This window comes from Rhodnius prolixus, unplaced genomic scaffold (genome assembly GCF_049639745.1).
Source record: "Rhodnius prolixus isolate KJV_2025 unplaced genomic scaffold, Rpr scaffold_6, whole genome shotgun sequence".
Classification (NCBI taxonomy): Eukaryota; Metazoa; Arthropoda; class Insecta; order Hemiptera; family Reduviidae; genus Rhodnius; species Rhodnius prolixus.
In genome coordinates, this window is record NW_027411634.1 from 42,983,809 (window position 1) to 42,998,424 (window position 14,616).

The 14,616-nt window shown below is 30.5% G+C and overlaps 1 protein-coding gene across 4 annotated transcripts in view; it reads left to right on the forward strand.

Moving 5' to 3' along the window:
- LOC141460983 (uncharacterized) overlaps positions 1-14,067 on the forward strand; it is a 31,452-nt gene extending 17,385 nt beyond the window's left edge. For 3 of the 4 annotated variants that reach the window (XM_074141545.1, XM_074141546.1, XM_074141547.1), the window contains exons 10-13: positions 11,428-11,505; positions 11,751-11,936; positions 12,455-12,532; positions 13,461-14,067. In XM_074141545.1, coding sequence (XP_073997646.1) covers positions 11,428-11,505; positions 11,751-11,936; positions 12,455-12,532; positions 13,461-13,643 — 525 coding nt within the window. In that variant the 3' untranslated portion in view covers positions 13,644-14,067. Of the gene's footprint in view, positions 1-9,015; positions 11,388-11,427; positions 11,506-11,750; positions 11,937-12,454; positions 12,533-13,460 lie in introns of those variants that run through there. The other variant, XM_074141549.1, reaches the window with a different exon arrangement.
- Positions 14,068-14,616: the final 549 nt, after the last annotated feature.

The window sequence follows — 14,616 nt, forward strand, 5'->3', positions numbered from 1 at the left end:
CTGTTCAGAAAATACATGGAGGTCTCACATATAAGGTAGGGGTAACCAGTTGAATTTTTTTCCCTTCTCACCAACCATCACAACTCACGAAACCCCTAAAGTGTACCTTACATTTTATAAATTTTGTAGGGTCCAAAACGCATACTTTGTCATACTAGGAAATACATGGAAATCACACTTAAGCATTTAATTGGTTGACTATAACATTTCCTGACATTTTCCAAACACTAAATACATCTACATTTAAAGTACAATTGTAATAAATAGATGGTATCAATTTCCCGTTTGTTTTCATTTATTTGTGCCCTTTCTATAGATTTTCTTCTAACTTCAGAGATGTGTCTCAACTTTGGAAAATTGAATTCTATTAAGTTAGAAGTTTGCTTTTTCCTTCCACTTATGAAAAAAAGGTTACTCTTAAGTGTGGTATTGCTCACATTCTGCAGGATATATTGTGTTTTGTTTTAATACGGAAGTTATTTTTAGTGTTTAAATTTTATTTTTAAGATCTCAAAACAGCTCTAACGGTTTTTTTGTTTACTATGTAAAGTGCATGCATTTGTCATATTTCTTCCAGAGGAAATCGATTTCCTATGTAATTTTTGAGGAACGTTAGTCTCTTTTTTTAAAGTACCAAATTTGATGCCAAAATTAATTAATTTAAAACGTCAGTGCCCGGAATTTCAGACTTAACTGAACTTTTTTTAATGATAAGAGTGCTTGTAAATTGTTTGTTCGTGGACCTTTTTGTTCATATAACATTGGCTACGGACGTTTAGGTTCCCTATAGATTGAAGTGGGCATCTACTTTTTCAAGGATCTTAGCGTCCATTGGTGGTGAGCTTGTGAAATCGGAACGTTTAATTAAAACTGTCCGGTAGGACAGTTGTATAAGGATTGATCGTCAAAAAGTGCACGAAAAAGCGTAACGTTAAAAAACACCCAACTTTGACAATTTTTTTCTCTTTTTCTATAAAAGATAAAATTCCCAAATTTTCTTTAAAATATAGGGCAAACCCTCCTTTATAACTGTAATTTTTTTGCAACCCCCCAGACCTAATAGATTTTGAGAAAAAAGTTGCCGAAAATGAGCAAAAACGGCATTTTCAGAAATTGTTGTTGTTCTTCTTCTTCTTCTTCTTCTTCTTGTTGTTGTTGTTGTTGTTACCTTTTTTGTAAACTACGTAGCGCCTAAACGCGAGAACCGATTTTCATGAATGAGGTGACATTCGATTCGGAATTTTATGTAGATGTGCCTTTTGGGGGTCTCGACGCTGTACACCGAATTAGAGAGGAGTTAGCCCCCTTTATGTAAGGCCCCCTTCAAAATTATTATTACTAATTACTCTGTAAATCATAGCCCGATTTTGATAAAATTTGGTAGGATGATAGAGTTAGGGCTCCCCTACGTAACATTAAAGCGGCGATCTGCTCTTACACTAGTTAAGGGGAAGTATAGCAATCGTTTCAAATTATCGACAAGTGAACTGATTTTCATGAATGAAGTGTCATTCGAATCGAAATTTTGTACAGATTTGCACTTTAAAAGTCTCGTCGCTACGCCTCATATGGAGGGGAGTTTGCCCCACCCAAGTAAGGCCGTTTCTAAAACTATTATTACCAATATTTCTATAACGCTTTGTCCGATTTTGATAAAATTTAGCACGAAGAAGTGATTAAAGCTCCTCTACATGGCTGTGAAGTGCCATCATGCTCTTACACCTACTAAGAGGAAGTACTGAAATCGTTAAAATTATCATTGGGTGAACCTATTTACATTAATGAATTGTCGTTCGATTCAAAATCTTTGCCTCTTTGCCTTTTAGGGAGAAGTACTGTAATCGCCCGTTTATTTTTCTTACTCCTCTTAAAAGGAAGGTCTGAAATCGCAGTTTAAATTTGCTTTTTACGTACAAATACCTTCCTATTTTATATAAAAAGGCTTTCTCAAAAAAATTGTTATTGAGGATGGTTTGGGGACCGCAACTATAATCATTCTTTAAAAAGATCTCTCCAGTGGTAGTTACGGTTCCTACTTAACACCTTATCAGGTTATAATGTTAGAATTGCTTATTCCAAATTTAAAAAAAACAGTAAAGCAGATATGTAACTTAGCAAAATAGACAAAAATGAAAATCTATCCAAAAGGTACAAAAATCTCCTTAACAAAAACTTACAGTTTAAAAAGTTAAGTATAAGGGTTGATTAAACGCCAAAAGGTACACAAATCAGCAAGTACCCAACATTTCATTCAAGCTTAGTTGATATAATTTAAGTAATTTTGCTGCATTAACTTTTCCTTCACATTTTTTAGAATTTATTAGATGTCACAGAACCTTATGCTGGCCATTTTCATCTACAAAAAATTTGTTGAAGTAGCACTGTAGATTGACTGTAATATCTATTAATCTATAATAATCAAACTATTAATTACAGGTTAAAAAGAAAACGTTATAAAAAATAAAAAAAATTACGAGGCTACAAAATTTAAAAACTTTTTTAAAAAAATGCTTACACCAACATACATCAATGATTTCGATTATTTTATTTTTAATAAAAATCGTCTGTTTAAGTTCATTCTTCGATTAAAGTAATTGTTACTTTATGTAGTAGTCAAACGTTTATAATGATAGGTAATAATTATCTGGCTTTATAGAAAATAATATAGTTTTCTTCAATCACACTCTCAATGTAGCTGTTCTTCTCACAATGTTATATATATGTTATGTAATATAAAATAAATAAGTATTGCATACTTTTAGGACAGATAATTATTCCAGTATTTTACTGTAAGTAAAATTAAATTACAATTGAGAAATGAATAATTGTTGAATAATCTACTTGTTATTAACTGTGTGTTATTTGTGCTCACGAATATTTCGGTTAGACGAATTCAAGTCTGAAATATTGTTTTAAATCCTCCGTGATTCAAATTTAAACAGTAGCCGACTCTAACTTTGTCTTTTTCTACTTTAACATGCATGTATAAGATGTGACAACTTCAGAATAAAGGGCATATTAAAGATAAATCAGAAGAATAATAATTATTTGGAATAGAGTTAAAATAAAGTACCTATTTAAAAACGAAGATATAATATACATTTTATCATAATTATAACCAAATAATATTATGAACGAACTGGCCAGCATAAGGGTCTGTGACATCTAATAAATTCTAAAAAATGTGAAGGAAAAGTTAATGCAGCAAAATTACTTAAATTATATCAACTAAGCTTGAATGAAATGTTGGGTACTTGCTGATTTGTGTACCTTTTGGCGTTTAATCAACCCTTATACTTAACTTTTTAAACTGTAAGTTTTTGTTAAGGAGATAACAATTTTGAGTTTTAAAGTAAAACCTGAGAATTACCTTCCTTAATTTAAGGTTAACTTGGGAATGATCTTTCACACACATTTTGCCATATGACCTAGCAATGTAGAATTCACCTACAGTTAATTATATGTAAACTAAATTAAAATATCTTGGCTTATTATATTATCTTAAAAAAATTAATAATCGATTGTTGTTAGTTGCAGCCTTCAGGATTGTTCTCACATCTTCATTTGCATTATTTCTCTGTAGAAGAAAATATCTACAGAAGTCGGGGTAGTTTTCTTTTGAACTATTAAGTCAGCTGGTGGGTTTTAATAGCAAACATGATCATACATAATATGTATGGGTAAACCTGTACTTCAAAAAAACTGTAAACCTTGTGTAAAAATAATATTATTGGTTCGGAGAATCCATTAATTTTTGAAAAATAATTTATCAACTCATCAGAATTCCTTTTGCTTTGCATTCATATCAGGATTAATGTTAATCAAAATTGCATTTTATCTAGAGTTTAATGAAGTCATGCACTATAAGCATGTCTTATATTGTAAATCTAACATAGCCGTCTTTTTAACATACGTATTTCTGACTGGTTTTCCTCCATCATCAGATTGGTCATGATACGAAGTTCATGCGGAGTACTTGACTCTTACTTTTTCCTTTTTCAGACTCTTACTGTGTAAAATAATGCAATTTAAAATTAATTGTACACTAACTAGTTTAGATGAAAACTATTTCGTTGTTCCAATTGCCAATCTAGAGAGCTAATGAATTTTTAGCACTTCTTCTTCTAAGGGTGCGTTCCACTAAGCGACCACAACGACCAAAACATACTTTCAGGCGTTCCACTTGGCGATCGCGGTCGTTGTGGTCGTGGCGAAAACGTCACTAATGACGTCACTATTTTCGCTCAAACAACGACCACAACGCCCCATCTTAAGAGCTGGGTCGAAGTGGGCGTTCAGAGTTGGCGCAATTTTTAAAACAAAATATGGCGACCGAAAAAATTATCTCATGTAAATGAAAGTATTATCTCATGTAAATAATTGAATGTGTTTCTCGAAAGTCTACAAAAAATAAATAAATAAATAATTACTTATCCCTTTACACACTAAATCACTGAATAACACAAAATCATTTACCTGAAATAACTTTTAAATTCTTCATCTGAATAAAGATCAAAATGGGGCGTTGTGGGCTTCGCGTGAGCGAAGATAGTGACGTCATTAAGAAGATTGCCTTAATGGGAGGACGTAATACTTTTTTTCCTTATATCATTTTTATTAGCACTCTAAAAAATGACTTATATTAAACTAAAAAAAAACCATACAGAAGTGGTTGTAAAAACCACTCAGAAGTTTAAAAAAATTCTCATCTTTTCAATTTTATCTTTTTCTGTTTCACTGATACCTGTTTCTTTTAACAGGATACATGTGGCTGTGAAATATTCCAAACTAAATAATACCAACCCAGAGTTGTACTCTGTGAAGAAATAAGCCCAATAGAGTAAATCAGAGTAGTGTGTACGGCGGTTAAACTTAATCGGGTAAGAATGTATAGGTTTCGTAACCGTAAATTATTAAACTACGGATTCAAGATTGGCGAGAAATCGGTCAAATAAAAACAACACGTCTTTTTGCGAACGTTTCGACAAACATATTGTCTTCTTCAGGGCGTGGCTATGCGGGTTGGTTGAGGAGTTACAGAAATCGTTTTTAGCAGCAAAAAAAAAAAATAAATTATAATTTAATTTGGAGTATAAAGGGGCACTGACGACACACACTATCTAAGTCACACACTATCTATCCATCTCAGACTTATCTTAAAATTAATGCATGAACGTGTCGTATTATAAATAAAAAAATTAATAAACGTAAAATAACTGGTAAAAACTAAACTTTTCCAAAAAATTAATAAACTAAAACACTTCTGCTCACATTTTAATTCAATAAATAGAAAATGAAAATGATTGGCTTTAAATAGCTCACAACTCTTTTTCGCTCTTTTCAGCAGTATTGCTTTAATTACTACTACATTCTTTGCTTGATAACTTCAAAATTTCTAAACCATGCCAGTTGTATAAGTTTTATTAGTTATTCCTTATTGAACTATGAAAAATAACCTTTCATAACAAGCTAACTTGTTTTTTGCTTAATTATTTTTAAAATTGTAATGCAGTTTTGAGATTTCTTTCTTATTTTTAAACTAAAATTTAAATAGTATGTTTTAATTGGAATGTTAAATATATAACATCTATTTTATGTTGACTAGTGACTGTAACAGTCTTAGGACGAATCATTATTTTTATGATGATTATTATTATTATTTATATTAATTCAAAATACGAAAACTTACAATTCATAAAAAGTTGTAAAAGTGAACAAAGATTTTAGCAGTGGCTTTCAATCAAGTGTAGTAACGGGTTGTTGAGTTATATTTTTAGGTTATATTTTTGAGCTTTTTGAATTTTTTGATTTTATGTCCAAACAAAGCTCCGTTTATTTTCCATTATAATACATAATATTTTCGAATCTCCACCTTCATCAAATTGGTTTATCAGGATGGTTTTTGACCGATTATAGGAGATGGTTCATTTGTATATGTAATCATCATACGTATGTATGATGTAATCATTTAAAATAAGGTAGCGTGATAATTGCAGGACATATTAAAATTACCTATAAAAATTTGTAAGGATTTAAAGTAACCACTCCAAGTTTTAAATTAGTTTAGCGAGAAAGAAATAAGTTTCTACATTTAATATATAAATTTTTCGGATAGAAAAATATGTAAACAAGTAAATAATTGAATTGTATTTTTAACGCGTACATAAACGAATATAAAAAATGAGAAAGTTAACATATAAAAAAGTAATATCAAAATTTTCAATAAAAAAACACTTTTTAAAATTATTTTTTTCTTATTACCGCAGGGATTAGTCTTTTCATTAAATCTACAACTTCCTTATTAGCCCTGTAGCTAATTATATATATATATATATATATATCCTTTTATATATACATACATATAAATATGTGTAATCTTTTAAATTTTTAATTCTTCCTATTTAGTCTCTGGGCGTGATTTGGGAGTGACGTCCGATTACAGAAAACTGTTAGAAGCTGCTTAAACACATATTGATAAGCCATGATTCAGGTATTCAACTTGTCTTTAAATTATTCATAGAAAATTTCGTATTTTCATTCTGATCCGAGTTACATCATGAAGGATTCTAAATTACCTAGTTTTTAAAACTTGCCATCGCCATACAACGTTTAACATCAAACAACGTTTAACGTTTAAAGTTTAACCTCTCAATCATGTTGAATTGTTCATTAGGTTTTCTCTAGACGTAAACGCATAAAAAATAAACATAAAATTTTTCCTCATTAGTAAATCACCCCAAAAATGAACTTAAGTAAAATTAAATAAATAAAAAATGTTTTTAAATTCAGGAGAGTCAGATTTTTCTCGAAACTTAGTAGAATACGAGTTTTTCGCATGTTGGAATGTTAGTAAGGATCAGAAAGTGAATTATAAGAAATAATTTAAAGAAAGGTGTCCGAAAAATTTAGATTCCGAGGTAGTTTATATTTTAATATGTCGAAGGCCCTAAACTTGCGCTTAACGTATAGTCATGGCTTATCCAAATCTGTCGAGGCAGTTTCAAATACTTCCTTGTTCTACTATTACTATTATTATTATTATCTTTATTATTATTAACAGTATAACCTGCCAAACATATCGATACAGGTACTAAGGGTGGAAGTCAAATTCTCTAAACCAATCTGATAAAACACGCTTCTAGTCTAAAATCAGCTGTGCTGCTATATTATTAATTTAAAAAAACTTAACAAACCGTTACATAATAAATAATTGTTTTAGTCCATCCTAAGGATGCATCCTTCTCCTAAGTATAAATTCCTTTACAAAATTACAAAAAATCAAACTAAAACATTTTTTTATTAAATTCATGATTTTCTGCTAAGTCAATATAATTTGTATTTCCTAATTTAAGAATACTTTTGTTTTTGGTAACACTTATGCATGCTAAATTTCAAATGTAGACGAATTTGTTGCTAAAGATGAAGATTTTACAGAATCACTTTTAATTTTATTGTAAACTTTTTCTCCAGCATAGAGTGCCGAAATTTCCCCTTGCAAAGATGCACTATTACTCGTACTATTTCATCCAAGTTCATCTTTAAGTTAGGAATATTCATCATCTCTTTTTAATGCTAGAGATGAGTTTGTGTAACTTTTTACTTAGAATTCCCTGATCTTGGGATTCATCAACTTTAGGAAGCGTTTTGAAATTTGATTACAAATAGTACAGTAACGGGCACTGGTCATTGGTGTTGCCATTCGACAGAGTAAGTGCATTAGAATGGTGTCAGACTGGTTTGATTGTTTGTTTCCAAGCTTTTTCGAAACATTCTCTTCTCTGCGCAATCGTCGTAATTTTACAAAAATAAATGTACAAAAATTACCCTGTTTAAGTTTACCTTCTAAATGGTTAAACGATAGGTTTTTCTGCTGGCGTGCAAACTGTTGAGGTAAACAGGAAATACTTGAAGAATGGATAATTGCTTTTCTTTTAGTTTATAGATATTCTTAAAGCATTCTGTAGTGAATTTTCTTCATACTCTTAGATACTTTTGTAGACATTCATTGATTGAGAAATTCAGTCAACTAAAGCCAATTTTCAGACTCGAATACTTTTTTTCGTCTTTATCAAATTATCACTTACTAATGCCATGATAGTACTATTATTGACCATCGTCATATTTTTGTTGTTTTTTTTCGTTTAATGATTTGCTTTTACTATGAAAGAAATGTTTAAGAAATTATTAACTTCTGCCTATTCTGGAAAAATCACTTCCGACAATCTGATTTAGAATTGAAACGTCGGAATGTAATTTTCTGGACATTTAACTCTTCTCCGTCTACAATGCATTTTATAAATTTTATATTACAGAGAAAATAGACTGTAAAAATATTAGATTTTTTATTTACATACTATGTATATAAAATCATAAATGGTAATGATAAATAGAAGGGATTAGAATTAGCTCATTTGGTTAGCGTACATTGAATTTCCATTCAGTGATTACGGGTTCAAATTCAGATGCTGGCCCTAAGACTTCCTCTTTCCAAAAGCTTCTTACCACCGAAGAAGAATCTGGAAACTGCTATATGGAGCATTTAACCTCTAATGTAGTTTTTTTCCTTTGCTTCACTGGAAGAAGGAGATTTAATTTATGTAGTCTTGGAGAGCAGGCGTACTTTGTGCAACAAACAAGTTGTTACAGCTGACGGATGATGTAATTATTGTCTAATCATCATACATAAAATTCGAATTTGTCAAAAAATAATAATGCGTTTTTAAGAACTAATAATATTCTGCGTAAAGCTTCAAAACTAGCATTTCCAGTCAAATCTATTTCGAAAAAATTGGTAAAGTACAATTTTTCTTACAGTAGTTATTGAATTTCTAATAATCTACTCTTTGGCGAATGGCATCGGCGATGATATAAAAGTTTCGTGACCTTCAAAAGTATAGTGCAGACTTGATGGAAAGTTCCCTAAAATGCTTTAAATATTTGAAACCGCACAATATAGTTTATAATTTCATAGGTTGCATTTTTGAAAATAAAATAAGAGATTTTTGTTTTTGTCAGGAAATGTCACAATTTTACATGCTGAGCTTGATGGACGGTCAGCAGTGGGTATACAGCGAGTGTACTAATTATGTTCACACACATTCCTTTGTTCTAAACTAATACGTAATTTTTTGATTTTATAATTGTTATTCTTAATAAAAGCTTCTTAAATGATTTTAAATGGGTTTTTATAACCTAATGTACGTTGGTTAAAAATTACCAGCTTTACACCCATATCGATATATTATTAATGGTTTAAATATTTTTTTATAGTAACGATAAGTTAATGAGAGTTACTTCTCTAATCTTGAGAATTTTCGTATTTATAGATTTCAAATTTAATATTAGAACAAAACTTCATAAACATTAACTGTGAAAAAATATATGTAAGCTATACTTGTGGTAGAAATTAATTGTTTGTTTATTTATGTAATTTTTTTTAATACAAGTATATGTCTAATTTTTGTGAAGTCTCTTACTTTAGTTTAAATTCTTCTTACAAGTGTAAAGTTGTTGTTTGATTTGTTTGGAAATCTCCCTAGTAATAAGTACATAAATAAATTTAATTAAATAGATATCGTCGGATAACACGAAGTTATCGTTCGTAAATGAAGTATTTGCTGAAATGTTCAATGAATCATGAAATCCAGTTCTTCGTAAAATTATTTTTTCTTTAGAAGAAAGTTAGAATCAAATAATTATTTTGTACCTAGTTTGTGATTGTAAACAAATATATTTATATACATATTTATATTTAAGAAGGTTGTGGTAAAGATACCAGTGTAAGGAAGGTTTTAAGTTGTTTTGGATTTTTTATCCCTCTTTTAATTTTATATTTTTGTTGGTTTTCTTTTTCATTTTATTTCAAACATTATCTTTGTTAGAAGTTCATTTTTTTCTTTAAATTAAATGTATTTAATGTACTATGTATTTTGTAAGGTGCATTGAATAAAACGTAATTAAAGCTTACACAGTGGAATTACCTCTTTTCCAATATTTCCTTACGATGTATATTTTCTTATATTCCTAGACACATTATACTTTCCTCTTGTCTACGGCCTTATATTTTTTGCTCCTAGAATCTTAAGATTTAATCCAAATTTTTTATATTTTTTTAAAACAGATTTATTGGCAAAATACCCAGTTCATGTACTTATGTATGTATATGTTTATTTCTCTGCATCTATGTGACTCTATGTACGATTATCGTAGATCATAACCTTTTCTGTAAAATACAGTAAGAAGCTCTGTCAATATTGCTATATAAACTCCTGGAAACCTTTACTCAGTTACAATTATTGAATTATACACTTTCATGAGAAGAATTTAAATTATTTAAAATTGAAAGTGTTCAAGGTAATTCCTTAAGTTCTTCTAGATCAGGGGTGAGTGTACTGAACCCAGATTACCCTTCTACTTTTTTTTTTAAGATGCGAAAAGTAAAAGAAAGAAAAACACTAAGCTTATAAAAACTTCAATTGTAAGTGCGGTTCCGAATCCTTGGGGGGTTACTATTCCACAAGAGTTTTTAAACTGAAGAAAGTATGCTAGGTACTATGCCAATAATTAACTTTATGATTCTAAGGAGACCTAGAAATTACTAATTAAAACTGTCCCGTAAAGACCGTTTTTATAAGGGTTGATCGTCATAAACTGCATGAAAAAGCGCAATATTGAAAAACATTCTACCTAACAACCTCTCTTTATCTATATCTCTTTTCCTAGAAAAGATAAAATTCTCTCTTTAAAGTAAAAGAAAGGGGGTATCCTTGATTGTAAGTATATTTTTGTGTAATTACATGGATTAATTCGAGAAAACCTGTGCCGATAAAAGAGTAAAAACGGCATTTTCAGAAATTTTTCTTGCGGTTGTTTCTTATTGTTATATGTACACTTTAAGGATTTGTAATTTTCTGTAATATTGATTTTTAATGTAAAACTAGTTTTTTTCCGAAAAACAACAAGAAAGTAATGGCTTCCAAGATTTCTTCTATACAGCATTAACATTGCATGCACGTTGATGTCTTAACTTTTATTGGAATAATTTTTGTAGAAATATTCCTTTTTGGCCTGTTCTAGTAAGTTATGGGGCATTATTGTCCTTATTTAATGTAATTTCAATGAATAAGTGGTATTACAAACTTAAAAAAAAGTAAATATGTTTTAAAACTCTTGAGTTCGAGGAAGATGTGAGTTAGAACAAAGAGAATCATTGTGATTGTTCACGAGATTTTCTTCATTAAGAGAGCCCCTTAAGTTTTCACTTTCATGGAAAAACGTTAATTCAAGGAATTAAAGTATGCTTAATATTTTAATGTTGTTTTTTTTTTATCGACTGTTAAGCAGCTTGTAATTGGTGGCATTTAAGAGGTACAGTTTTTGTATACTGTAATAGTTTCACTGTAGTTACGCATTGTATTTTTGTTGCAGTTAGAATTATATGGTTGTAAAAAGGAATCCATTGTCCAGCCAAAAAAAGAACTAAAGGAAATCTTCTACCCATTTGTCGTAAGTTCCAGTTATATGTAAGTACGTATAAACTGTCTTAATACTGCAGTGAAATAGGAACGCAGCCATTTTTTTAAATTATTTATATACTTATTGTTGGTCAAAGCATTCTTGCAGATTTTATATTGTAAGATTTCACCGGAAATTTGTGAAAAGGAAATAATTAGCTTAAGAACAACAGGAAATTATGTGTTTCATCTCAAGGTTTTTAATGATTTTATTTTTTTAAACTTATTGTTTGACAGATTCCACAAGGAGCTGACAGCGATAAAACAATAATAGATGAAATCCTAGAAGAAGGAAGTGACGAGACAGTAGCTGTGTCCAATGAGGATTTGGACAATCTAATCATATGGCTAACGCCAAAATCAGAAGCCTCTCGGACTGCTGTGTCTGCCTCGCCTACAAAGCTGATAACTACCGAAGCATTAGTATGTATCTTATTTTCTTCATTGTTTCTGTTCAAAACTACTTTTATTATTATTAATAGCAAGGTTTTTTGTTGTTTATTTAAAAATGTGAACTTGTAAAATAGACTTACACCGCTACCACATAGTAGACTGAGATCTAAAATCACAAAATAAAATACCATTTTATGATAAACCAACAAAACTTGTATCTAATAATGGTTAAATCCTATTTATTATAAATAATGGTAAAGGTACAAATCGGATTGAGGAGGCTGTTCGTGAATTATCATAAGCCGATATATTTAAGATACATAAAGTGTACACTATATTCTCTGATGAAACGTTTACCATTGCTGCAATTCTTAGTATGCTTTGGACTGAGGAAAGGAAGAGAACTTTGTAATTATGATTGAGTGTTCATAAAACTTCATAAAAAGCATAACTTTGTCACTATTGTGTACCTCAATTAAATTAGGATTGATGATCATTTTGATGTTATCAATGTATGTTTATATATATTCTCTTTTTTTTTTATGCAGACCTTGAACGCTGACTCAAATGGTTCACTGGAAATGCAAGTAATACCTAGAGATCTTATAAATTCCAATGGCACAATGGTAACTTTTTTTCATTGCACTTTTTCAAAAATTTTTCTTTTCTTAGTGCTGATTTACTTTCTGTTACTTTTTTGTTTATGTTACTCCCTGTTTCTGCTTATTTTCAGTGCTACAGTTTTACTCCACTTCCTTTTACTTTGCTTTTGTGTTCTGCGCCTCTTTTACGCTTAGATATCAAGAAAGATATTCTCATTTTATACTCCACCACTCAACGTTGTTTTCGTCTAGGATCTATTCCAGAACTCTTATTTCTTGTTTTACTTTGCTTTCTGAAAAGACAATGGAGGTCTGAGACCTTAGATGAGGATTCTCTCAACATTCCACGTAGAGGAAAAGTGGATGTGGCACGACTTCAAGGATCTTGGCTTCTCTGGATATCCCAGCCTAATAATTTCCACTCACACTTAACCAGAGATGCTGATGTGTGTAACTATTCAGGCTGAACGCAAGTTCAACTTAGCCCAAGTTTTGGGGATGAAAGTTGAGAGTAGAGCGCTCTCACTCAGCGTTAGTGGCCTTTCTTTATATCGCAGCTTGCAAAGGGCATGAAAGACCATGAAGCCTGCGAAGTTACTCTTGGATGAGGACGGGTTTTATATACCATGGAGTGGTATCACATGCTGTCCAGCCCCTTCTCAGAGATATTAAGGGTTTTCATGGGGGTTAGGGCCTAAGACCTGCGCTGTATGGCTCACATCCAAGAACAGAACACTCACTTAAGAGGCACACTCCTTAACCAACTTCACTTAGTTTTCCCGCAGTAAGCAATCGACACTAAGAATGGTCAAAAACAACTCATTCTCCCTGATGAGAATCTTTAAAAGAAACATAATATGGATTGTAATTAATAAAATTATTAGAAATGAAAAAGTTTTTAGAAAACGTGTCAGTTAAGTTACATTAGTACAACTTATTATTTTGTCTTAAGGATCCATTTGCGGAGGAATTAGATGAATGCAGTATGGAGGAGGCACTCTTCAATGTAGACTTTCCATGTTTTAACGAAGTGCCATTGCGAACATACCAAAGGAAAACTCGCAAAGTAGCGACTACGCCGCTGGCCGGCAAAAGAGAATCTCTTCCAAGAGCTTGCAAGAGATATCAGTATTAATTTTTTGGCCTAATGTTTTGTTGCGGTTAAATTCTAAGAATATTGTAAATCGTGGTTTTGAGTAATTGTTATTTATATTTTATTCTAAAGAAGTCTTGATATTAATACATTCCTGATGAAGGCCACTTCAGGGATTTAAGTAGTGGTACTTAAAATGATGTACAGTCAGTTGAGAAACTCAATTGTTTTTCTAATTTGTAAAATATTAGAAATTTATAGCAAATTCAAGAAATCAATCAATTTAAAATGTGATTTATTTAATTTATCTTTAAATATTACCTCGAGGTCGAGAGTGAGGTTTCTCTCCTCCTGCTCTTTACCCCCACCAATAGGGATGAAAGAATCCTCCTCCTAATTTACTTATTGTATCTATATATTTATACAGATTGTAAATAACTAAATAATTAAAAAAAAAAAATCTTTAAATATTCAATATCTTTTTCTACAAGGAATTTTTTGTAAAAGCCTAGAATATTACTTCTTTTAATTTTAACAAGATCTTATGTTTCGTACTGTTAAGTAAAATCGATACTGATCGTAATGTTAAGTAAAATCAATACATCCATTAAACTTTAGATTAATATATATATTTTGTTAACAAACATTAGAGAAGTATAAAAACGGTAATCCACTTGGGAACATTGATTTCAGTTTGTTGACTGATAGCCAACCGAAACAACTAATATTTAATGTGCGGTGCTCCCATTTCCCGGCGTATTGCAAAATTTGAAGTGCAGTGCGGTTATCTAAATAAACTTGAGTGAAAGTTCGAAGTGGTACATAGATTATGAGCCATTGTTCCGCAATGAACACTAAGGTTTCGAACAACTTAAATTCCGCATTGCCGTAATGTACATTTGTATTTATAATGTAAATATGCGAGCGTATATAGAATATTTTGTAAATAAATAATGAAATATTGTAAAACTTTTGCTATAAATATAATTTGTAACATACATTTATTCATTTTTTA